Here is a 22,638-nt window from a genome sequence, read left to right on the forward strand (position 1 = left end):
ATGAAAGATCTTGGGTTTTACTGTTTATATTCCAGATTGTCCCTTCACTTCCCTAAATCGAATATATCCATCTTTGTAGAATAAAAAGTTACCTGCTAGAGCCTCTAGAGGCCTAGCCGTCCTATATAGTCTTAGACTGAACGTGGACGTAAATGAAATCAATCAATCAATCAATCAATCCAGATTGTCCCAGGCAAGACCTGAAAAGCGCTATTAGTCTACCAACATGGTAGCTACTGCCAATTGTTCTATCCTATAGTCACAAAGACACTGATATTTCAGCTCTTAACCTTCCAATTCTTCTCTACAATTTTAAGGATACCCAATCTTGCTCTCATTCTTACAGTAACGAGTATAATATAAGTGTGCATACACGGACAAGAAAAGAAATTACATAACTTATATTTCTTTTCAACCATTGTATTTCTCTATTATTACAATATCCATTAATCAATCCGAGCTCTAATTATTACTTCAATTCTAGAAATCATGCCTGATAGTACATCCAATCGAAAAGAGAACACACCTCTAGAGCTAGTTCCGAAGAGGATTCGAAAAGATTCTCATCAGGAACCAACGCCTCCATTCAAGAGACATAAGAGATCCGAGTCGCCAACTAGTACAGAACCCTCTGCAGGATCTTCTCCAGGTTCTATTTCAGGTTCCGCTCCGGATGAACAAGATGTAACCATATTATCTCTTGTGAAAAGAGCATTGAGAAAAGATAAAGTTGTTGCAGAAATATCTTCCAAGTCTCCCCCGAGCAAGGTGGTAACAATCACATCACCACTGGAAATCGGTCCTTCCAGTCAGATTCATGCAGGAATTACAGAGACCAAGAGAATCCTGGTCACCAAAGAGAATACTCTCGCTGCTCCACTGTCACCTCAACCAAGCAGTGATATATCTTCCCCACCCTCACCTGGGCCAAGCAATTCTGTGCTTCCTCCACCTTCTCCTCGACCAAAGAATCTCACGCTTCCTCCCCCTTCTCCCCGACCAAAGAATCTCAGGCTTGCTCCCATCACACCTCGAACGAGCGATACCATGCCTCCCCCACCTCGACCAACCAATGCTAAAGTATCTCGTGGTAGAAAAATTGATAGAGATGAGAAGAGCATGTCGTCACCTGCTTCAGCTTCCCCATCTTCTTCCCGAACGCCTAATTCTAAGCCGGTCAGATTGCGCCTTAGATTGATCAATGGCAAATCCAAAAATTGGAGTAGTAATAAAGACACCGCAGAGGATGAGGGAATTGATGTCACCCATGACAATTATGGATCCGAAAAAGGTGATAATATCGAGAAAGTTGACAGAGAAGAGGGATTGGTTGAAGTAACAAGTATTTCGAAATCCAGTACCTCAACCGCACCACCCCTTACCAGCTCACCGATGATACGGTCATCGCAAATCAACCAAAGAATTATTCCAAACCCATCCAAGGCTGATAGCGTACCTACTGAGGCAATTGAAATGGTCAGAGAATCAAGTCAGAGTTTAAGCCCGGAAGTTGATGGAATCCCTTTTCCCAACCCTCCGGTCCCTCCCTACGCTATTACTTACCGAGGGTTAGACCTGAAGACCCAAATAGAAGCTCATAAGTGTGAACTTTGTATCCCCTATGGTTGGAAAATTCCTTACCCCCGACGAGAAGATCCTATTATCGTGGGACCTCTCTACCGCAAAGTCCTTCACTTGCGAAGAGATTCTGGAGAAACCGTCTTTACTGCCATCGAGTTTACAGATGCACCGGGCGAAGATAACCTCCACGCATTCCTTGATCGTGCAGAGAATGATGCCCGCAATGCAGGTATGCCTAAGAATCTCAAGCCGACAATACTCGCGGTGAGATGGGGCAATGGAGCGCAGTTTGGTAATGCAAATTACCGATCAATTTACAGCCTCTATTGTGATTCATTCATTTTTGTAGTCGGCAACTCTTTCGCATGGAGAGCAGTAATTAACCAAATGCGCCGCAGGGTTTTGTTAGGACAGAACTGGATTCTGTGGTGGGCGGAGAAGGACTATGTTGAAGATTGGGAGACGGATCTTTCGCGATGAGGCTGCAGTAAGTTTATCGATTAGCGCATGCATCTCTACCGGAACACGTGGGAGTCCTGCACCTTTACTTCCTAAAGCCATCGAATATGAGGGGCGGAGGAGCTGTGATATAGATTGTGCAACTCTTCTATGGTTGGAAAATTTTGACGGAGCAGCCAATTCCGAAAGCCTAGCCTCTTTAGTTCTTTCGTCACTTTTCATGGTTACGCTTCTGTGAACTGAAAATTAGCTATCAATTCGGTGTAGGTTCAAGTTGAAGGCGTTTTTGGAGCCGGTCTGGAAACGAAGCTCACGCTAAATTCGGTTGAAACAAGTGTACTTAGCAACTGTAGTTAATGGATTACTTTCTTTAACTTGTAGATGTTGATCAAGTCATATCTGGTAGTAAGTAGTCTTTGGTCATACCAGAATTTGTACATGTGAAAAGGCAATTTTTGAAGTTCTTGACTATTGGGGCTAGCAAGAACTTCTTCGAGCATAGAAGTGTCTTTCATTGCAGTCTGTACCCAGGCACTCTTTCATGTCGTTTTGATTGATGCAAATCACTTCAGCCCGAGGAAAGGTTCTGCATTCAGAGTAGAGGTCAAATCGTCCTCAAAAGCTTAAACTGCCCCAGGCAATTTACAAGGTTTATGGTGACCTAACTTCGACATCATTCACTGTTCTTTACGATAGTTGAGTAGGTTCACCCCAAGGATATGAAAGCGCATGGTATATTTTCTTCTGCAAGTATTGAAGCAGAGATCGTAGTAGCAGATTTGATCTTTGATGCTGGAACCGTGGTGTGACCAAAAGAACACGCATACAGGCAGTTCCGAATTCCAAGACCTAGGATATAGTCTCTCCAGGCGAAAATCTTCAAGTTCTTGATCCACAGGACGAAACGTCGAGGAAGGTAAAAGCAATGTTGTGCTTCGAGTGCGTTGTGATTCTTAGTATACAGTGTATTTGGTTCAAAGAGGGAGGAGGAATGATAATATTCGGCATTTGTTAGAGTACAAAAGATGTCAACGCGTGAGAATGTTCATGTGATAAGACTATTGAGAAATTGACTAGGTACAAATTTGAGTCCGTTTGCCTAAAAAATCCATGGGATCATACATCTCAATCCACATTGCTAGTTTGCTCTCTTCCTTTTAGCTTCAAGTAGTTTGCTGTGATGCATGATTCTATGAAAATGATAGGAAGAGCGTTTCTTAATATCCATCGGAAGGACCTTAGCAAGGGTCACGCATAACATGCTTTTGCTTGATGTTTCTTGCTTTGAGCACAGTCATCACCCAGCATATAAGAAGCAGCTGCCTCCTCTCCATTGAAAATGGAATCTAGAAGTTTAAAATTAATCAAACTCCAACCACCTCATCTCAATTTGTTGATTCTGAATTATTAGCGTAACATCTTCTTCTAATATACTCAGTCTTCTATTGCCTCTTAGATTTGACTGATTAAGAATATTCTCGTCCTCTACTTGATCTACTCATCGATCTACAAAGCTCGAATAATCCACCATAAGCGAGAAAGATGAAGTCCAACGTTCTAGGCCATTTTAAACGCAAATCTGCAGTGGCGGCAGAGCAACGCGGTATTTCAGGCCTCCCAATCCGTACTAAGGGATCTCAAGAAACCGATAGCCTTCCTGATCCCCAACATCTTGTCCTAACCGAATATCGAATTGCAAACGAAACTTCTGGCACCAGACTCTTAAGTATGGGCGTTCTTTCCATTCATGAGTCCGATTCATATTGCGACATTCTAGCTGCAATTGAAGGCAAATCAAATGATTGGGAGACTATCCCATTAATCTGCAGAAAGAAAAGTATTGCGGTTAGATGGAAGATCGGTCAAGCTGCTAACGATGATTCGTATGACACTCTCTGTGGCCCTGATGTTGTCATGAAAAGACTCATACTCATGATGCGTGAGAGGCAATGGAAGGATCGACTGGTAGTCGTGTACTATGCAGAGGAGAATGATAGTAGTGACCGTAGTAAGAGCAGTGAGAGCAGTAAGAGTAGTATTAGTAGTTGGACAAGGGTCGGAAGCCAGGGGTCCATGAAGTTTCTCCAGAATCGTGATTAATAGCAGATGGCCTAGCAGAGAATCGGAAGCAAAGGAGCTTTCACCGAGTGCCTGACCATTCTACAAATCAAACAATTAGATCTCAGCACGAACAATGGATTAACGAGAACACTAGCCTCTGCTAAGAGAAATGTGATAAGATTGAACCCGACTAATATCCTTGAGACCCCGAAAAACTAGAAAGTTCTAGTATACATGACAAGGCTTTGCTTATCTAAGAAACTTCCTGGATTAATTTACCGCTCATTCCATTTCCATTAGCCTTTACTCCACCTTGAAACAAAGCACCAATAGGACCCTCCATCCATTCTTCTGGTACACCGATTTTATTTCCATCCTTATTGCTAACCCATCGCACAAAAAGTGGATTTGGCTTCTGAGGTTCTCCTTCAGGAGTTGCATCAACAGCTGGGCCATTGAGATCTCTGCGGCGAGCATTAGTCTTAGGCGCTTGCTTCTTGAGAAGCTTGTTGATTGTTTCCATCTAGAATTTGTGTCAGCCAGGGAAAGATGCAGCGAGTAGAATTTGGGTATTTAATTGTAGAATTTCATGAGACATAATTACCTTCTCTTCCTCGTTCCGTTTCTCACTAAGGTTCTTTCTTCTTCGCGCCATTTCAGCACGTCTCATGGCATGCTCCTCAGCAGTAAGATGTTTCTTCACTTGTACCTCTGAAAAAGACATTAGCGCGCGATTGAGAATTCATGGAATAACTTACCATCAGGAAGAGCCATGAGATATCCACTAGCAGCATCGTCGAATCTTGCTCTTTGCCTTCTCGTCAATTTGTTGAGATCGGGAGTAGAGGCTCTGCTTCCATTGGCAGGTGTTTCATCATCACTATCGAGTAACTCGTCCTCTTCTGCTGCCACTTCAATCTCTTCATCTTCCCCTTCTGCATCTTCGTCATTTCCACTCTGCATTACCTCTTCTTCCTCAAGTTCCTCTCCCAAGTCACTGTCGAGTTCACTGAGTTCATCATCATCATCGTCACTGAGCCCAATTCCTTGTTGTCCAACAGAAACAGCAGGTGCTTTGGGTGGCTCCGTCACCGTGATCTTGGAATTTCCAGCCGACGCATTTGAAACCTGAATGGTAGATGAAGTAGGCTGTACGTCCATATCGATATCTCCATCAGCATCTAAGTCATCATCTTCACCTTCCGCATCTGGATCGTCCTCTCCCTCGGCATCTTCCATTTCTTCATCCTCATCGTCACTTTCTGTTTCCAAAACATAGCTTTTTTTGACATTCCTGTTTCTCTTGCCCTCGAGGATTTCGCCGCCAACAAATTGATCTCTACTATTAACCATAACAGATGGGCCGGTGATCGGGCTAGATCGTGTCGCCTCTCTCAATTTACTTGATGACGTCTTGACGGTCAAACGCATCGACTCGGGACTATTTGATTGTAGTAGTGCCGGTCCACGTGATACGGTGGCCGACGAGGCGGGCTCTGGATTCGTGCGACGCGATCGCGATGACCTAGGAGATAGTTGTTCAGAAACAATAATTACGCCTCTTGCCTTGGCAGCGGCTGACCGCTGACTTCGACGTGTAGACATCTTGTTCTTACACCGCAATCAAATACAAGATGAACAAATTGAAGGGGGGATGTGGTAAAACTGAAGGATTCCTTGATCCACGATGATTTGTTTTGAGGTTATTGATAATACGGTAGAAAGATGTGGAGTGGTCTAAACACAATGGGTAGTGAATCAGATGGCGAGGGCTTTCGGGTCACTGCCTTGATTAGACAGAATTGCGGAGAATGACAGGTGAGCAGGCGCGTTGCATATAAACGCGCTGCTCTTACACAATTGACCGATCCTGCCTTTCCACCATTGACCAACCACGTAGCTAATAAGGTTCGTTCTTAGATGCCTCATATCCCCCTTGTTTGTACGACGATGGCAAGATATGATTATGATAAAAAACACGAGGGCTAAATCAAAAATGGGAATAGAGTGGACGGTTGAAGGTAACTCTTAATTACGGAGATTTGCGTGCGGCAACATGGTACAAAGAGCAAAGGGGCATTAACGCCGTTGTGAGAATAATGGAATTTCAATATCTGGAGACGCTTCGAAGACTTACTCGTTCTTGTTGGTGGCTGGCTCAGCCCTACCAGCTTTCCCACGGTGATCCGTCCAATCGATTTCCTCATCTCCCTCAGAATCAGTACTGAGTTTTCGTATGCGCTTACTGGGTCGTTCGGCTTTTCCTGACATTTTGATTATCTTTGATATCCACTTCGTAAAGTATGTTGATGCTCATTCGTAGGCTTGAACGTTTGAGGTATGTATGTAGACTCTAGAGTTGGACTGTGGCACAGTTTAATGATCGTTGCTCAGAAAGACACCCAAGTTTGAAAGACCGAATTAGATGGAAAGGGTGATATTGTATTGCCCAATATTAGAAGGATGAAGTATGAAAGAGATCTTTGGACACTACTGACTTCCATAATGATAATGTCGGTCACCGCAACAAATTTAGGTCCCGATTAGGACTACCGTTAGATTATGTCATCAACCGAGGCACAGCAAATACAATACCATTAAACACTGACACCGACAACCTACACATGCAGAGCTTCGAGAGTTTCCCATTAATTATCTAGAGGCTTCTTGAACAAGCAGCATTTTACAGAATGGGTGATTCCGACAACGAAGCTAAACCCCCAGGCGTGCCTGCATGGCAACTCAAAAGCGAGGCAAAAGGCGAGGCAGGACAGTCCAGTGAACCTCAGCCCCCAGCTATCGAGCCACTAAGTCGGACAGCAGTACTCGAACAAGCCAGGAAGTTCTTGGAGGAAGACGATGTCAAGAATGCATCTACGGATAAAAAGATTGCTTTTCTAGAAAGCAAAGGTCTCGAGGGGGATGATATACAAGAGTTACTGGGTGTATCGCGGAATGATGAAGCGACAAATACATCTATCACTGAGGTCAAATCGTCAGAACCAAAAACACAACCTCAACAATCGTCACGACATTCACCTCCACCTACTCAAACAAGCTACGCACAAATACCTCGCGATCAAGCTCCTATAATAACATACCCTGAATTCTTGGTTCAACCATCTGCTTCTACTCCTTTAATTACCAAACACCGCCTTCTCACTACCCTATATCTTTTCGGTTCCCTCAGCTTTCTACTTCATGGCACAAATACCTTTTTAATACGTCCTATGATCAGCACCCTCACCGAATCCCGGCTCTCTCTATCCTCGGCCACTCTTAATAATCTTCAAAAACTAATTCACAAACTCGAGAATTCGGTCTCCGAAATCCCTCCTACCTATCACCACCATAAATCTCTTCAACCCGAATACCTCGACTCTGATGCTGGCTCCGTTACAAGTGATCCCACTGAGCTTTTCCATCGCGACATCGGCGTCCAGACGTCTCTCCCATCATCTCCTTTACAAACACCCAGTTCGCCCTCCCTAATATCCCACGCCAATACCGCGACCACAGCAACAACCATACAGACATCGCGTCTCACGACTCTACAAGGTACATTATCATCCTTACTGGAGGACTCAACCTACGAATCATCTACAAGTGAAGAGCTAGAAACAAAAATGTCTATGTTAAAGGAATATTTACAAGGCTTGGCGTTTTCAACACCTACATTTAGTTACGGGTCAGGGGGGTTTGGAAATGGAGGAGACAGGAATGGAAATAACAAGGACGGAGAAGATGAAATTGCAAAGGTTAAGAAAGAGATTAGGGGAGTGAAGGGAGTTTTGCTTAGTGCGAGAAGTTTTCCCGGGGGTGTCAGGGCGAGATAATGGAGGTTGGAAGAGGAGGATGTATGAGGATCAGTAGGTTTATTAGATGATAATATATGAGTTATGAACGGATATTCAATTTTTGGGAACCATTTGAATCTATTGATAACAGCCAGTGGAGGGTTGAAACGAGTACGAGATCACTAACTACGGATGAGATTTCTCAATTCGGCATATTCCAAAACAAGTCTGACACCGCGCTTGGTATACCAGACGAAGATTTCTCAATGTGTATCTTTCATCAGAACAATTCATTTGTTGATGCTGATAAGCTCAATAATTGGACGTACTTTGACTACGGAGTCAAGATGAGTTATTCCGGAGCTGCAGTCTTCTTAGATAATATGGCCTGCAGGGGAGATCTCGTGAGAGAAGATCGATTGGATGATCCTCACGTTGAAGGTGCAAGAACTGCAATCGAAAATGCTGGGAAGGATGAAAGAGTCGACTGCGTAGTGATGCAAATTGTCTCAGAGAAGAATTGGGACGGCTTCTTAATGGCTGTTGTCAAATAAATTACCTAGAAAGATTATTGATTGTCCTTTTTTCAATTGAAAAATGAGCTCTTTTCCTCTGCGGCTGGCCAGTGCTAAGCAATCATACCACCTTTCGGGCTGCAGTCCCAGTGGATTAGAAGAGACTCTACGTGATTCGAACTCAAGGCCATGACCTGACTCACGCAGCATGCAGAGGGTAATATAGAAAGTTCGTGATGTATTTTGTTGTTGAAGTTTACGAAGAGGCAAAGCTGATCAAATCAAGCTACTTTCGAACGCATATATTTAGCCCAGGAATCTTGAGGAAATTGAATGCAAATCTTCTCTAAACGGTGAAATAGAGAAATTAGATGCGTGTGAGCTCAATGTGATGCTACCACTGCAAGCTTATGGGGATGACAAATTGCTTCGTACATGACATATGTTAGATATCATGTCAGACTGCGAGGCTCACACCCCTTTCGGAAGTAGTCTCGCATAAGCCAAAAGCTATCTAACCGGATTATATTATATAAGTACTAGGTACTCAGTAGAGGACTTGACTGGTTGTTTGATCTTTATATATTCACATTCATTGAAATCGTATATGGATTACTGTGACCACCATGGCAAACCATACATCTGTCATCGTATGCGCGTGTATATTGCTAGCTGTGGCGCAAGCAGCATTGAATACCTCAATCAACATAACCGTCTCCATAGATCCAGAATCGACCTATTTAATACTTCCTAATTATCATGGGAACATCAGTCAAAGCTTTGTCGACACACAAACAAGCAATGCAAATTTATCAGTCTTACTCACTTCCGCAAAATCCAGCGCATTCATATCCTACGACCTTGAATTCCTGAAACTTCTCGGTACAAATCCCACAATCACTCTTATTGCTCAGCGAAATTATTCCTTTGCGAATGAAGCCGGTATATGGGTACCAGATCGTAATGAAGTGTGGTTTACAAGCTCCTCAATAGATGACGCCACGACGATCTCGGTTCTGAACCTCAACACTTCCAAAATATCCACCCCAAACACCAGTATTCCCATAATTAATCCTAATGGAGGCACCTATTTCAATCATCTTGTATATCTCGCTGGTGATGGTAATGCTACAGTTCCTCCTGCGATCTATGCTATCGACCCAGCCACGGGCCACACAAAAATCATCATAAACTCCTACTTCGGTGTTCCTTTCAACGGACCTAATGATCTCACATGGGTAAGCCACCAGGGAACTCCCTATCTATTCTTCACCGACGATCCACTCTCCTCTCTTTACGATGGTGGTCCATCAGCCGTTCTCCCAGATGCCGTCTGGCGTTTCTCTCCCACAACTAAGTCTCTTGTTCCTGTTATATCCCGTGCAGATATCTTAGTACCTAATGGTATCAACGTTAATGCCGCCATGAATGCCCTCTACGTTACAGATACCACGCCCATAACCGCAACAGATTCTGGTGGATATAATTCTGGCTCCAACGCTATCTATAAGTTCGATCTCGATTCTGATGTGTTTCCTATCAACAAAAGACTAATTGGAATCGCGAGAACGGGAATCCCGGATGGTATTCACATAGATGACAAGAATAGGATATGGACGGCTGAGAGCGAAGGGATTGTAGTGAGAAATAATGTAGGAAAGGTGTTGGGGTTCTTCAATGTGGAAGTCTTCCTGGATGATCCGGCGGGAGAACCAGATATTGAGATTGCAAATTTTGCTTTGGCGGGAGATGTCTTGATTGTGGAGGGAAGCGGGAAGTTGTGGACTGTGAAACTTGCGGAGGTGGTTGTGAGTCCAGATCGCTATATACTTTGATGTCTAGGTGGTCGTATAAACTGGTGTAAATAGTCCAAACGAGCAGACCAGGACTACTATTACCTGACATATTACTCTAGGCCAAGTAAACGACTATCATACCAATGGTGGTAATTATGATCAGACAAAACCAACAATCTTCCCATCCGCTACCACCATTCTTCCGTCCTTTATGACACAGCTGACGTTTCTAATAACCTTTTCAAGTCCATCCTTTTCCATATCTCCGTCTAAAGCTACCAAATCTGCAATCCAGTCCTCACCCAACCATCCAAAATCCTGCCCGCACAACTCCCCACCGCAAGCTTCCCATCCTCCTAATGTAGCAGCTCTTAGCACATCAGCCACATCGATTCCAGCTTGAACCATCAACTCCATCTCCCTCGCATTTTCTCCGTGGGGAAACGGCCCTGTATCACATCCTGTGGCTAGTTTTACTCCAATCTCCCAAGCTCGTTTGGCGTGCTCTTTGCATATAGAAATTGCTCTTCCTCCATCGTTCGCCTCTAATTCTACGACCGAAAGTGTAGGAATATAAATTGTACCCATTTCTTTCATCACTTGCAATGCCTTTTCACTGGGCATGAGCCCATGCTCTACGCTCGTGACACCTGCTTTAGCAGCCATAATTACTGCCTCTTCTGAACTGGCATGGCTTGCCACCGGCACACCAGCGCGTTTGGCTTCAGCTACCATAACATCCATCTCTTCTTGACTCCAAAGAAGAGAATTCGGATTTCTCAACTTCTCTCTAGAGCCAAAAATATCTTCCCCCCGATTTCGAGATGGAGGAAATTGAATATCTTCAGAACCTTTGTATGTAGATGCTGGATAGCGTAGCGCACGTCTCCGATACTCAGCATAGATCTTAATAACATCAGCACCAGCACCAATTCTTCTCCTCACACCTGCTCTACATCCTTCAATCCCATCACAAGGATCGCTCAAACGCGGAGTCTCTGTTCCTCCCAACTTATTCTCTTGCCGAATCTCATAGCTACCACTAGAAGCTAGAGGTTCCGTGGCAACGAATAAACGCGGTCCCGGGATTAGACCACGGTTTATGGAATCACGAACACCAATATCGGCATTGTAGCATCCTTCGGTCCCGAGGTCGCGGTACGTAGTATATCCAGCTAGCAGAGCTAGACGACAATTGGTTGTGGCGCGAATGGTACGGGAGATGAGTGATTCGTCCCGCTCTTGATTCAAATATGGTGATCCGGCCTCGTCTACACGGTGCAGAAAGATATGAGTATGTGCGTCTACAAACCCTGGTAGAACGGTTTTCCCTCGGAGATCGAGATCATTGTCTCCGAGTGAAGTAATTGATGGGCTTTCTCGCGTGCTAACTTTCGTTATTAGACCTGTCTTTGTGTTTACTTGAAGAGAAACATTTTTTTCGAAAACTCTGGTGCGACTGTTGAACAGGGTAGTGGTGTGAATCCAATACTCGTGGTTAGAAGACAAAGAGGAGCGTAAGGGCGTTGATTTTACGATCTGGGAAGAGTTGGCTGCGGGTGATCGTAATGACAAAATCGATGTAGAATCAGATAAAGTAGATCCTTGAATAGGATATTTTCTCGTCATTTTGTCTGGAGTTAGCTGGGACTTCAATTTGGGTACCACTGAGAGCTAAGCTAGAGTGTCAATGTTCTCAATTGATTCACAAATCTAAACAGCTGTCTTCACTGTATACCATGAGATAGATAGATATCTATTGACTGATGTTTAGCGCTGACTAGTGACGTACGCTTCGATGATGGTGATGGAAGAGAGCCCTGGAATCATGCTGGACTTGGTGGGAGCTACAGTGTGCAGAGCCCGCGTTCGTGGCTCTGATAGGGCCATTCGTATAAAGAAGCACAGGCTTTTACCAGGGCTAAGTCGGGGTTGACTTGCTTATTCCGAACTCCGTACTTTGTTGCGCCTTATTCCGTTGGAAGTAGTCTCTTTCTCGAGCACTCAATTGTTCAACACTGATTCTAAATCAAAGAACAATCAATCATTTGCTTACTGAATTCGAAAGGAGGTGAAAAGGGTTACATAGATATTGCAACGGTGTGTTTGAAAGACTTATTAACCAATCAATTTCAACAGTATACAAATGGTTCAAAAACCCTTAGTTTCCTTACCCGTCTCGCTCTCTTTCTTGATCTTTACCATGTTTTCTCAACGATAAAGTTCAAAATCACTTCTTTTGTTCTTTGAGACGATGCAAATACTCCGATCCGAAATCTTCAAATATTGGCCGAAGCCTGCGTCATTGTTGACGGAAGGCACTTTCTATATACACGAGTAGCTAGGACGTCGCCTACCTTTCGGTTCTAGCTCAGCACTGTCTATGCCGACTACCTAATTTAAACTACCTTCTCCATTAGCAATCGATGCTTTTGTTGCTATCTTTGGTCTGCTATTCATCTTCACAATTCCATGATCTGGTTGATATCCCCAATGACTCAATCGTTGTGGAGGGAAAGCCATCTTTACCAGAGGTTCTTATATTTGTATGATGTGTTTCCGGACATATCTCACATAAGATCATTACTGATATGAACATAGTCAGGAGTCTTACTGAAATCATGTATTTCTCAAATTGTGTGATTTCTGCCGGAATCCCCCATACGTTCCTGAAAGGCTTGATCTCCGTCACTGCTTTCGAATCTCTAGGCTCATCAACTCCGTTTATCGTCTTTCTATCATGCCTCTACTTTCCTAGAATCCTCTCTTTCTTGCCCCCAAATGGATCGAGTTATCAAATTCAATCTAGACAGTATGCGGCGCGGTCACCTAGCCTTGAGGAGTCTGATTTGACATCGAAAGTTGCCTATTCCACGGACTAGCGCCAGCATCTAGCTCTAGAACCCCGAGTAGTATGCTAGGAAAAACAATCGAAGTGGTTAGCTCTAGCTCGTTCAAATAGATGTAAAGATGTTCGTCAAGCATATTTCACCATTTGTTCATTGTAGTCATCGATGTCACGCTTACTAGTCACATGATAGACCGTCGATGAAGATTAACAAAGAAAGAAAAATACAAATGTAATAATAATAAGGGATAACGAGCTTACAAAAAAAGGCATAGAAGATCCAAGAAAGAAAATGATCGCTACTAGTATCCATGAAACGCCCTCGTCAACCTAGCTTCCTATCCCCGCCCGGTATTCTCGTCAGCTACTCTAAGCTTTGTTGTCAAGTCCTGTTTTGTCTCACCACTCGTGGTCTTCATGCCGCGTTCCTTACACATTTTCTTCAGTGCCATAATCTCCGATTCTCGATACGCAGCCTCTTTCTCGGCAGTCTCCCCAAGTTTCATCGCTAAATCCAGTCTTTTTGTGCCTGACTTGAATTTGATCCCACGTTTTCTGCACATTATCTCGAGACTCGTTGCCGATAAATCCTCATACTCTACCGACCCCGTCTCGAGCCATTTGATGCAAGTAGCCTTAGTGCCCCAACCCTCCATGCCCTGTCTCAGGCACATGTCTCTCAGTTCCCTCTCGGTCTTTCCAGCCCAGTGAGAGTCTTTCCAATCATAGTCGCAGATTGGCCCTGGTTTATGTATTGGCTGATAACTGTTGACTATTTCATGGTCGCGTCTCATTATAGCATTATATCGTCCCATCACAATTGCGATATCTAGAACAGGATGTCCTATGCTTTTCTCTAGCTCTTCTTTCGCTTTGTTATATTCCTCTTTGCGGGTTTTGAGAGATGCGGTCAATTCATCGATAGCATCACGCATAGCGGTGTTATCTTTACCTTCCAATGTTGATTTCTGATCATTCGCGTGGAGTTTTTTAATCACCGTCTTCTCTCCACTGTGCGGAGATAAACCCAAAGCAGATGCAAGCTCACGGAGAGCGCTGGAGTCTAATTTCTCATATGATATGTTTGGATCAGATAAAGCCTTTAAAGCTTGTTCCTTATCTTTGATAAATCTCTCCCCAAGGTTCAATTGCACATACAATTGCGTGTCTTCGAGGTTGGCGGAATCATAGAAAGCCTCGTCGCTGTTCTTGAGTCGCTCGATTTTGCTTTCTTTGCTTCCGTGACTCGCGTTAGTTAGGTGGCGATCTTTGAGTATGAGGGAAAGTTCTTCAGAAGTGTAGGATTCGTAGTTGTATGGAGAAGTTTCTAAGCGATTAATCATTTCTTCCCGTGTACCCGAGATTTGAAGGTGTCGATCTCGTAGCAAAACTCGAAGCATGCTATTGTCTTTCTTAGCATATGGCGAGTCACTAGACACGGTGCCAATTGTTGATGGCTCTGCAACCGGAACAATCTCGTCAGCCTGCTCAACACTGCCTTCCTCAATATTTTCGGCTTCGGTAGTTTCGCTTGTCTCCCTTGCGGAGCTCTCCTCGCTATCCTTGATATGTTTATCCAAAAGTTTGAGTCTTTCTATCAAAGCTGCCTTATCATCATTACTGTATTGCGGCACTAAGCGCTTCCAGCACTGTTCTCTAAGCGACTCAAGGTGCATATCTTCATACTCAAGGATCCCAGTCTCAAGCCATTTGATCATCGCATCCTTTGTTCCATATCCTGGTGCACCTTTCTTCATCGCAATTCTACAAAGCTCCTAGGCACTGAATAGGCCCCAATTCGTCTTTTTAGGATCATAATCCAAGGCTCCTCGGTCCCCAGTTTTCTTCGTAACAACAGGAACATCGTATTTTGACGATTCATGTATTGGTACCTCCGCTGGGAGTGAATGGCCTATCCTACTCTCTAAATCCATTCTCGTATCCGCAAGTTTCTTTTCCCATCGTTCCAGCTCCGCAGGAACTTCGGATCCCATAAGCGTAGATATCTCGACTTTTTTCTTCCGCGCCAGCTTTTGGTCATCCGCCTCCAACCATCCAATTAACTCAGAATCTTCACAAACAACTTTTATCTTTCTTCCTTGTTGCCTCAAATCCATTAGGGATTTCAAATCCGCCACTTCCAAATCTTGGTATAATTTTTCCCCTTCCTCGCCTTCAACCCAATTCATCAGTTGTTCATATCTCAGTATCTCATTTTGACAAATCACAAGATGAGTGTACAGACTGTATTCTTCCAGATTCCCATTGTCTCGATCCAAAGCATCATCGTATCTCAATCGTTCAATTCGCGCCGCTTTCGTAACTCCACTACATGGAAGCATCCGCGCACTCAATAGTGTCGAGAGTTGATCACAGGTTAAACTCTCATAATCATCTCCGTAACCCCTCATCTCATGTCTCTCAAGCCTCTCGATCATCGCCATCCTGTCCATACTCTCCACCTCCTCCGGCTGCATCACTCGCCAATCGCGTAACAATGCCCTTAATTTACTATTATCCTTTGTTCTATAATTGATTCGATGCCCATGCGAGCTTTGTGAGGGAACTGCGGCCGCGTTTCTCGAAGATTTCGCGGAAGCCTTCTCGGCGATTGGCGCACTCGGAGAAGTCAATGCCTTATTCTTGACAGTCCATAGATCTTTCAAGCCTTCCTCGCGCCTTTCCGTTATCTTCGCACTTTGCTCTGCAGCATCTATCCTCGCAGACTTCCTGCGCTCTGCCTTTCCTGAATCCATGGGCGCGACATGTCCATCATTATCTCTCAGCCTCTGGATTAAGACGTTCTTCGTCCTGTTACTCGGCATGGATCTCTCCTTCAACATCTCCACCAACTCTCCCTTACTTTTCGATGCGTGATCACTAAGTGTAACATGCTTCTCCTTATGTTTCTTCTTCGGTGGCAGAATCACGTTCGTGTCGGCTTGCGCCAAAGGTCGTTTCGTCGGTGGCATATTGTTATTGTTGTCGTCGATATGTGGGTATTAAAGCACAATGATTAAGTGAAATATAATCTCAGGTACAAAGTGGAGAATTTTAACACGTTATCTATTTTGATGTGTGAGTGACCTATTTACTTTCCTATTTGACGCGACGACATATGACGTCAGAGCTCTTCGGCTCAGATTGTCGCGGTTTCAATGTTTGAAAATAGATTGTCCGGATTATGATACGATCAGCGGTTTTGAGACTTAAATTTGCTGAATAATCTAGAAAGTTCTCAATGGATTGATATTCCACAGTGACCCTTGTCTATATCTCGATCTCTTTTGCTATCATACAATTCTATCACTGCTATCAACAATTCTATCTATCACCCCCATCTTATAACAAGTGTGCTATTAATATTCAATAAATCCAAGTCTATAGCCACCATTCCTATAATCAGGAATTGATTAATAATAAAAATACTAAAATAGTTTTCCAGATGTATTGCACCATGTAGATAATTCCACGATCGGCTTCAGTCCTTCCATATACCATTGCCATACTTTCTCGCCCATTTCTTTCTTTGATGAGCAGCCCCATTGAGCTGTCCTGGCATGAGCAGTCGTTTCAGGAGGATTGCCCTAACTATCATGAACAGCACGCCTAACCAAACGACAACCAGAAAGACACTAATCACGGTGCCAACAATCCGAATAGCATTAGACCCAAATGCCGTCCCAATTTGTATCGTAGCCGTGGCTAGTGCTGTATTTGGAAAGACGAACGAGTTCCTAATTATGTTAGTAACAATGCTCGAGATGTTTGAGATGGGAAGATTCTTGCCATGTCATGTCCGCACTAATGTGATGCTCCGGGTGATTAGGTTGCATAACTTGCCAATGAGCGCCTACAGATATCAAACAGAACCAAAGGCATAAACCCCAAATGAAGAGTCCTGTAAAACTCCCCATCAAGTATAAAACGAAAGGGCCCTCGGTGTTACCAAAAATACCATTGGGTAGGATGGTCGTCTGCACCGAATTAGAGAGAGAAACGATTGCTGTCACTGTGAAACCGGAAGGGCCAACTGATACGAACTATTGATACTTAGTTAATAATTGAAACAATAATTACAGGCATGACTTACCATTCCAGGTCGTGTTGTCTCTTGGGGGAGTTTCTTGGTCATCAATCGATAGAGGAAAGCACTGTAGATCATGAGACTGAGGAGAAATCCAATTCCTTGGAAGCAAACTGCCCCGAAAGCTATAGCAGTGGAATTGATGCGTGCAGCCGCAGTTGAATTTGGTAAAGTAGAGATAAGATTCGCTGCAACTGGGCCAGTCAGTAGTAACGGGTAGGCAGGGAAGGTCCAGAGAGGAGTCATATTAGCAATGGGAAATTCTCTAAGCAGTAATATAAGCCGACGTTTTGCAAAGAGGAGTTTTTGCTCAGACTTACTGAGTGGACCAAAGCAATAGATACATGCCGGATGATGCAACTACGCTCAAAGTGCAATACGCCCAAAAGCATACCTGCATGGTAGTTTGGAACCATAGGCCCGTCTTGGGGATTCCATACTGACACATGGTCCGAGAATTGTTCCCACTCTACAAAGGTTCAGACGCGATTCTTTAGCTGAGACAGGAAATTACTCACGATATCATCTAATCATACATTAGACAGGTATTCAACAGACACTGATACTAGAGTCGACTTACACAAGCAGGAATATACAAAGATTCGGATGGACTAAGGAAAGATTTAGAGAAACTTCCAGGGTTCCATTTGAAGCGAAGAGAGATTAATATACAATTCATTACAAAGAATATAAGATTAAGGAAGAAGACTATTTCTCCAACGATTCTCAGCCAATTCGATCGATATGGGACTGTTGGATGTTAGAGCCGGTCCCAAATGTAATTGTATCGATTGACATACTTGAATAAAGGACATTTGCAATTCCTCCAGTGGCCATTGTTAGAGTGAACCATGTCCATGTAACACAACCAATGCGATCACGAATACTGACTTTGGCAACGGCAGTATCCTCAGTGTCTGGCTGTTGATCAACTCCATTTATTCCATGATCACCTCCCGCATCGGAGGCATCTAATACCGTAAAGCCTCTGTGGCTTGCGTTGCCATTGGTATATAAATTCCCATTCCCATTCCCATTCCCGTTTTCATTTCTATTTCTATTCCCACTTGCACTCCCATTGGTATGTTCATGATTGTTTTCTATATCGGATTTTGGCCCTCGGTTTCTATGAACGCTTTCATTCGCAGATGAATCATCTTTCAAATAGGAAATTTGAGGTTCGTCCAGGTTGGGTTGAGAAGTATCATTCATCAATCGTGGTAGAGGTGACGTAATTGACATTTCTTGAATATATCTTCCTCGGGTGCCGTTGCGCAAATCTTCGATACTGCATATAGGACGAGTAGAAAGAAAGGTCCCAGCGAAGTGAGAGTGAAGGTAAAGTTCACCAGAGTCGTTAAGAATATTAGAATTTGTAGAACGATGGATCCAACATTACTCAAAGCCATGGTGAACGTAGGTAGTTATAGAGGGTGGTTTTGAAAAGACTCCGAAAGAGGGGAGGGTGGATAGGGTTCTGGAAGAACGGCACTATTTTGGGGCTCGACGAGTTGATTTTACTTTGTAGTTCGGAAGAAAAGGCTTCGGCAGAGACTTGGGATTGGCTATTGGCGACTGGAATTGGTCGAGCGTTCGAGACTAGGTAGGATGGAGGTTTCTTGGACTTGGGATTTGGGCTTGAAATTATTGTTGTGGGATTAAAGAGAGAATGAGATGAGACTAAAGCATCGAGCACCCCTGACTATAATTGTGGGTTATACCGTCACCACAGCTTGTAGCGTGTGATTTAGATCATTTTGGGCGGTAGACAGGGGCAGAATCTTTTGCCGAAAACTCCGCTTTCAATATTAATTAATTTATCTCTGTGTCTCTCACGTGTCTCTCTCTCTTTCAAGTCACAATCAATCAATCTCTACCAGCGATAGTGAAAATCACACATTTGTTCCCCCTCCACCTCTCTATCAATCAAAAGTCATCAGCGGCAGTGATATACATACATTCGTTCATGCCTGTCTCATCTCAATGTCGCATCTTGTTATACAGGAGACTACGAGATAAGGACAATATACCTATCCTCCTTGATGAGTGCAATTTGATATACTATCTGTGTTACACTACACTACTAACCTTCTTTCTCAATCAATTTCCTATTGTTCATTCATAATTTCTCATTCCTCTGTCCTCTGATTTCATCAAATCGATTTCTTTACCTTCCTTATCGTGCTCATTAATTTTTAATTCCATTGTTCCCTTTCAGGCGTGAATTTTCAATGGTATTCTTGACCACCTACCTTCATCAGATTCATCGCGTTCTCTGTCATGCTGTTGAGGTCATTAAATTTTGGTCCTGTTGCTTTCTCATCTCTCTCGGACAAACTCTCTCTGCATTTAGAGTACGAGGTTGTTATTAGACTACCGTCTGGAAAGCTGGAGATCTTGTCGGTTGACGAGTGTTTGAAAGCGTTGACATCGGGGGAAATATGGGTCGCCAGTGGGAATTCATGTCGCGTTGATTTCGTTATTGATCTTGATGGCAAAGAATCGTTTGGAGCTAACAATAATCATATCATCGAGTTGTTGGGTAAGTTCGTCGCAGAGTCAAAGGTTTGTCAGATCAACACTCTAGAGAAAATTTGACTTACTCACCATTTAAAGATATGGGAACAGCTGGGATTATCCGCAATACTTCACTTGCAAAATGAACCACTACAGAAGAACAATCTTTCTCTTCAGCTAAACAATAAAGAACCTTTAAATTCACCGATTCTCGACGTTCGACCTTGGTCATGCACAACTACCGATATTAGGATACCGGACGCACAACTTTGCGCTCAGATGGAACAGCTAAAAGTGCTCTTATCATTTCGACATATATCTGGAGGGATTCAAACTCCAAAAAGACGAAAACCATTGCCCCTAAATTCGGTGGTCGGCAAAGGGTCCTCTCAGATATTGAAGATCGCGCAGTCAGGCATGCCAAAAAAATCTTTGGTTATCAAATTTGGCCCTAGTGAGAATATATCGTCACTTCTGGAAAGGTATTCCAACTCTAGGGAACGATTCCACACTACTCAAGCAAGCGTACCCAGCACATCATCAACCATTCAAGTTGGCTCCAAAGTAGAAATTTCCAAACTCTTGAAAGAATGTTCTGAGAGTTTATACTCGAGTATCGCATTACATGCTATACCTGCTTTATCTCAATTGAGCTCTTTCATAAGTTCGGGTCCATTCTCCCAATTCCCATCCACTTCTAGAAATGTAATTCCTTCGAGTAATTCTCGTAAGAGGGTGAAAAGGGCCCCTAAAGTTCCACAGAGAGTGGAAACTAGTTCTTTAATCAAGCAAGACGATGCTTCCACGTCACCAGAAGATGTAGCTTTTGACGAAATGCTGCTTCTATCCAGCGACGAAAGACATTGTGCTCGAACTTCGAATAACAACTCATCGAAATCCTCCACTATCGGAAGTTTTTCCCAAAGACGCAACGCAACTCTCAATTCTCAAGATGAGGCATACGTACTTGATCCTACAACGACATGTAAACTCGTTACTGCGGCGATACATGTTATGATTGCTGGAGTAGATAGGAGACAGAGAATAACAAAGGGGGTAAAGATTGACAATATCTCAAACATATCAGCTATTTCTCTTACAGCCTTGAGTCCTGTCATTTTTTCTCCGGGTTTCAAGAAGGTAATATCAGCACTTTCTCAAATCCGATTCAATTACTAAGTAACATAGTCGGTAGCTCATAATTCTCGCTACACCCCTAGGATCATTCAAATGATGACCTCATTGGCACGCAATGCCCAAACACCAGGCCTACGACAAAAACTTGAGCAGATTGCAAACATGGCGACCTCTGAATTTATCAACGTACACGCTGATGAAGAAACACATGGTGAGCTAGGATCTGAGAAAAGGCTGACAGCCGTGGTGCAATCTCGACTATGGTCAATGATGCAACGAACATTACATGATCTATCAGCTGCTCGCCAGATTATCAATAAACGTTCAACTTCAGAGAATATTGTTATGGCTGAAGGGATTGACGAATACGAAGATCTTTTGGACTCTATCGTCGATGACGCTGACGTACAAGATTCAGCAATAGTAGACGATGAATTTCGATGGATTATGGATAATGACAGTGAAATTTCGGCATTCGACAATATACTTAGTGATGATGAAGGTGTGCCAGACCACGAATTTGATGATCTACTTCTTGAAGTTGACGACGATGCCTATGAGTCACTGTTAAGCGGTGAAGAAATGGAAAGATTGGCAATAGAGTCGGAATCCGAGGAGATGTTTTTCGGCCACCGTTGGCAACTTGAGGATGAAGAACAATATCACGATTCATTGTTAGTCGTTGAAGACTCGGGTCATGACGAATTGTTGCTTGAGGAGAAATCCGGTATATTGGAGGAATGTTTATTATACAACAACGATGAACTGCTGGTAATTTGAATTCGAATTCAAACCGGATCATATAGCCGTCGCACCAGAAACCAGAATATCGAAAATACGGACTAAAGTCTGTTACGTCAAGCCGCGCGCTTCATGACATTCTTCGGCGTAGCGAAAGGCCGGTGTATATGGAATCATTTGCTAATAGAAACGCGAGTGTCTTACACGTTGATTGGAGTTGATAGTTCTAGGGATTTCTGTGGTAAGCGAACGAAAGTTGTACGATGTGGTTCGTGAATGGTGGGGTTGAGAAATGGGTCGAAGCCAGCATGAATGAAGACTTGGGCGAAACCATGACTCTAGTTTGTACTCATATTTCATATCAAAATAGAACAAAGCTTTCCTAGCTACCCATTGCGGGAGATAGATACTCGCAACGAAGTATTGTTTGTCTATGTAATAGAAGGGCTCAAATCACAATCGAAAGAATAACAATACCAAATATGGCCATTTGGTCAGTCTCTTCGCTAAAAACTGTTGGATTTTACATGACTAACATGACCATTCGATTAGCAATGAATCAACAATCCTAACTTCTTGGACTCCCTTCACAGTGACTTGAGAACTAAATGTTTAGCTAATACTTAGATGAAAGACTAATTTCTCAGACGAGCAATGCCGATCGAGCTGCCATATTAAAGTGATTTCAATGTTGCCAAATACTGATCACTCGTGGATGTCAGTGCTACAATCATAGCTGAGGCCCCCTTACTACACATGGTGAAATACTCTCGTAAAACCATTGTCAATGGAGATGATCGAAACGGAATTTTTGCTCACCCGGCAGACCACGCACTTATGACCTCTTTCAGCGCCAGCAGTTCAGTATTGATCTGACGACCACTTGGCGTTCTTGCGGAGTCTGTTCATCGTCAATACCGCCAGTTCCGGAATTTACTGATATTTTGCTCCGGCCAGATTGACAAAGATCATTTTGCCGCCTATACGTGGAGAATGAGTTTGCGATTTGATTGCGTTGATTTTCTTTTGCAACCGCAATAGGTTCTTCGCAAGATGGCTTTTCCGCTTTGGCTTGATGAATACTTTCTTAATCGATCTG

General features: G+C 43.4%; 9 protein-coding genes across 9 annotated transcripts; 5 read left to right on the forward strand and 4 right to left on the reverse strand.

The window, feature by feature from the left end:
* Window positions 1-489: 489 nt before the first annotated feature.
* On the forward strand, window positions 490-2,061 carry EAF02_006155 (uncharacterized protein; the record flags this gene model as incomplete). The annotated part of the gene is made up of 1 exon (XM_038902203.1): window positions 490-2,061. The coding sequence occupies one exon, from the start codon at window positions 490-492 to the stop codon at window positions 2,059-2,061; it is 1,572 nt and encodes a 523-aa protein (XP_038758420.1).
* A 1,521-nt stretch (window positions 2,062-3,582) lies between these two features.
* Window positions 3,583-4,140, forward strand: EAF02_006156 (uncharacterized protein; the record flags this gene model as incomplete). The annotated part of the gene is made up of 1 exon (XM_038902204.1): window positions 3,583-4,140. The coding sequence occupies one exon, from the start codon at window positions 3,583-3,585 to the stop codon at window positions 4,138-4,140; it is 558 nt and encodes a 185-aa protein (XP_038758421.1).
* Window positions 4,141-4,191: 51 nt separating this feature from the next.
* On the reverse strand, window positions 4,192-6,535 carry EAF02_006157 (uncharacterized protein). The gene is made up of 4 exons (XM_038902205.1): window positions 6,239-6,535; window positions 4,860-5,626; window positions 4,706-4,812; window positions 4,192-4,624 (listed from the first exon to the last, which is right to left on the reverse strand). The coding sequence occupies exons 1-4, from the start codon at window positions 6,370-6,372 to the stop codon at window positions 4,355-4,357; spliced, it is 1,278 nt and encodes a 425-aa protein (XP_038758422.1). The 5' UTR covers window positions 6,373-6,535; the 3' UTR covers window positions 4,192-4,354.
* Window positions 6,536-6,791: 256 nt separating this feature from the next.
* Window positions 6,792-7,937, forward strand: EAF02_006158 (uncharacterized protein; the record flags this gene model as incomplete). Its single annotated transcript, XM_038902206.1, has 1 exon — window positions 6,792-7,937. The coding sequence occupies one exon, from the start codon at window positions 6,792-6,794 to the stop codon at window positions 7,935-7,937; it is 1,146 nt and encodes a 381-aa protein (XP_038758423.1).
* A 1,102-nt stretch (window positions 7,938-9,039) lies between these two features.
* On the forward strand, window positions 9,040-10,248 carry EAF02_006159 (uncharacterized protein; the record flags this gene model as incomplete). Its single annotated transcript, XM_038902207.1, has 1 exon — window positions 9,040-10,248. One exon carries the CDS (start codon window positions 9,040-9,042, stop codon window positions 10,246-10,248), a length of 1,209 nt encoding a protein of 402 aa, XP_038758424.1.
* A 120-nt stretch (window positions 10,249-10,368) lies between these two features.
* Window positions 10,369-11,838, reverse strand: EAF02_006160 (uncharacterized protein; the record flags this gene model as incomplete). The annotated part of the gene is made up of 1 exon (XM_038902208.1): window positions 10,369-11,838. One exon carries the CDS (start codon window positions 11,836-11,838, stop codon window positions 10,369-10,371), a length of 1,470 nt encoding a protein of 489 aa, XP_038758425.1.
* Window positions 11,839-13,395: 1,557 nt separating this feature from the next.
* On the reverse strand, window positions 13,396-16,029 carry EAF02_006161 (uncharacterized protein; the record flags this gene model as incomplete). Its single annotated transcript, XM_038902209.1, has 2 exons — window positions 13,396-14,795; window positions 14,841-16,029. 2 exons carry the CDS (start codon window positions 16,027-16,029, stop codon window positions 13,396-13,398), a joined length of 2,589 nt encoding a protein of 862 aa, XP_038758426.1.
* A 509-nt stretch (window positions 16,030-16,538) lies between these two features.
* EAF02_006162 (uncharacterized protein) lies at window positions 16,539-18,386 on the reverse strand (the record flags this gene model as incomplete). Its single annotated transcript, XM_038902210.1, has 6 exons — window positions 16,539-16,768; window positions 16,863-17,100; window positions 17,151-17,409; window positions 17,465-17,613; window positions 17,725-17,894; window positions 17,945-18,386. 6 exons carry the CDS (start codon window positions 18,384-18,386, stop codon window positions 16,539-16,541), a joined length of 1,488 nt encoding a protein of 495 aa, XP_038758427.1.
* A 1,038-nt stretch (window positions 18,387-19,424) lies between these two features.
* On the forward strand, window positions 19,425-21,578 carry EAF02_006163 (uncharacterized protein; the record flags this gene model as incomplete). The annotated part of the gene is made up of 3 exons (XM_038902211.1): window positions 19,425-19,709; window positions 19,761-20,801; window positions 20,850-21,578. 3 exons carry the CDS (start codon window positions 19,425-19,427, stop codon window positions 21,576-21,578), a joined length of 2,055 nt encoding a protein of 684 aa, XP_038758428.1.
* Window positions 21,579-22,638: the final 1,060 nt, after the last annotated feature.

Source organism: Botrytis sinoallii (genome assembly GCF_014898435.1).
Source record: "Botrytis sinoallii strain Bc 23 chromosome Unknown BSIN_009, whole genome shotgun sequence".
NCBI lineage: Eukaryota > Fungi > Ascomycota > Leotiomycetes > Helotiales > Sclerotiniaceae > Botrytis > Botrytis sinoallii.

What these genes read in the sequence shown, in the direction of transcription:
- EAF02_006157 (XM_038902205.1), bottom strand. Translation starts at nt 6,372, where the DNA reads ATGTCAGGAAAAGCCGAACGACCCAGTAAGCGCATACGAAAACTCAGT. An exon ending in TCTCATGGCTCTTCCTGATG is followed by an intron (nt 4,813 to 4,859) that starts GTAAGTTATTCC and finishes TGTCTTTTTCAG; the next exon opens with AGGTACAAGTGAAGAAACAT. An exon ending in AACGGAACGAGGAAGAGAAG is followed by an intron (nt 4,625 to 4,705) that starts GTAATTATGTCT and finishes CACAAATTCTAG; the next exon opens with ATGGAAACAATCAACAAGCT.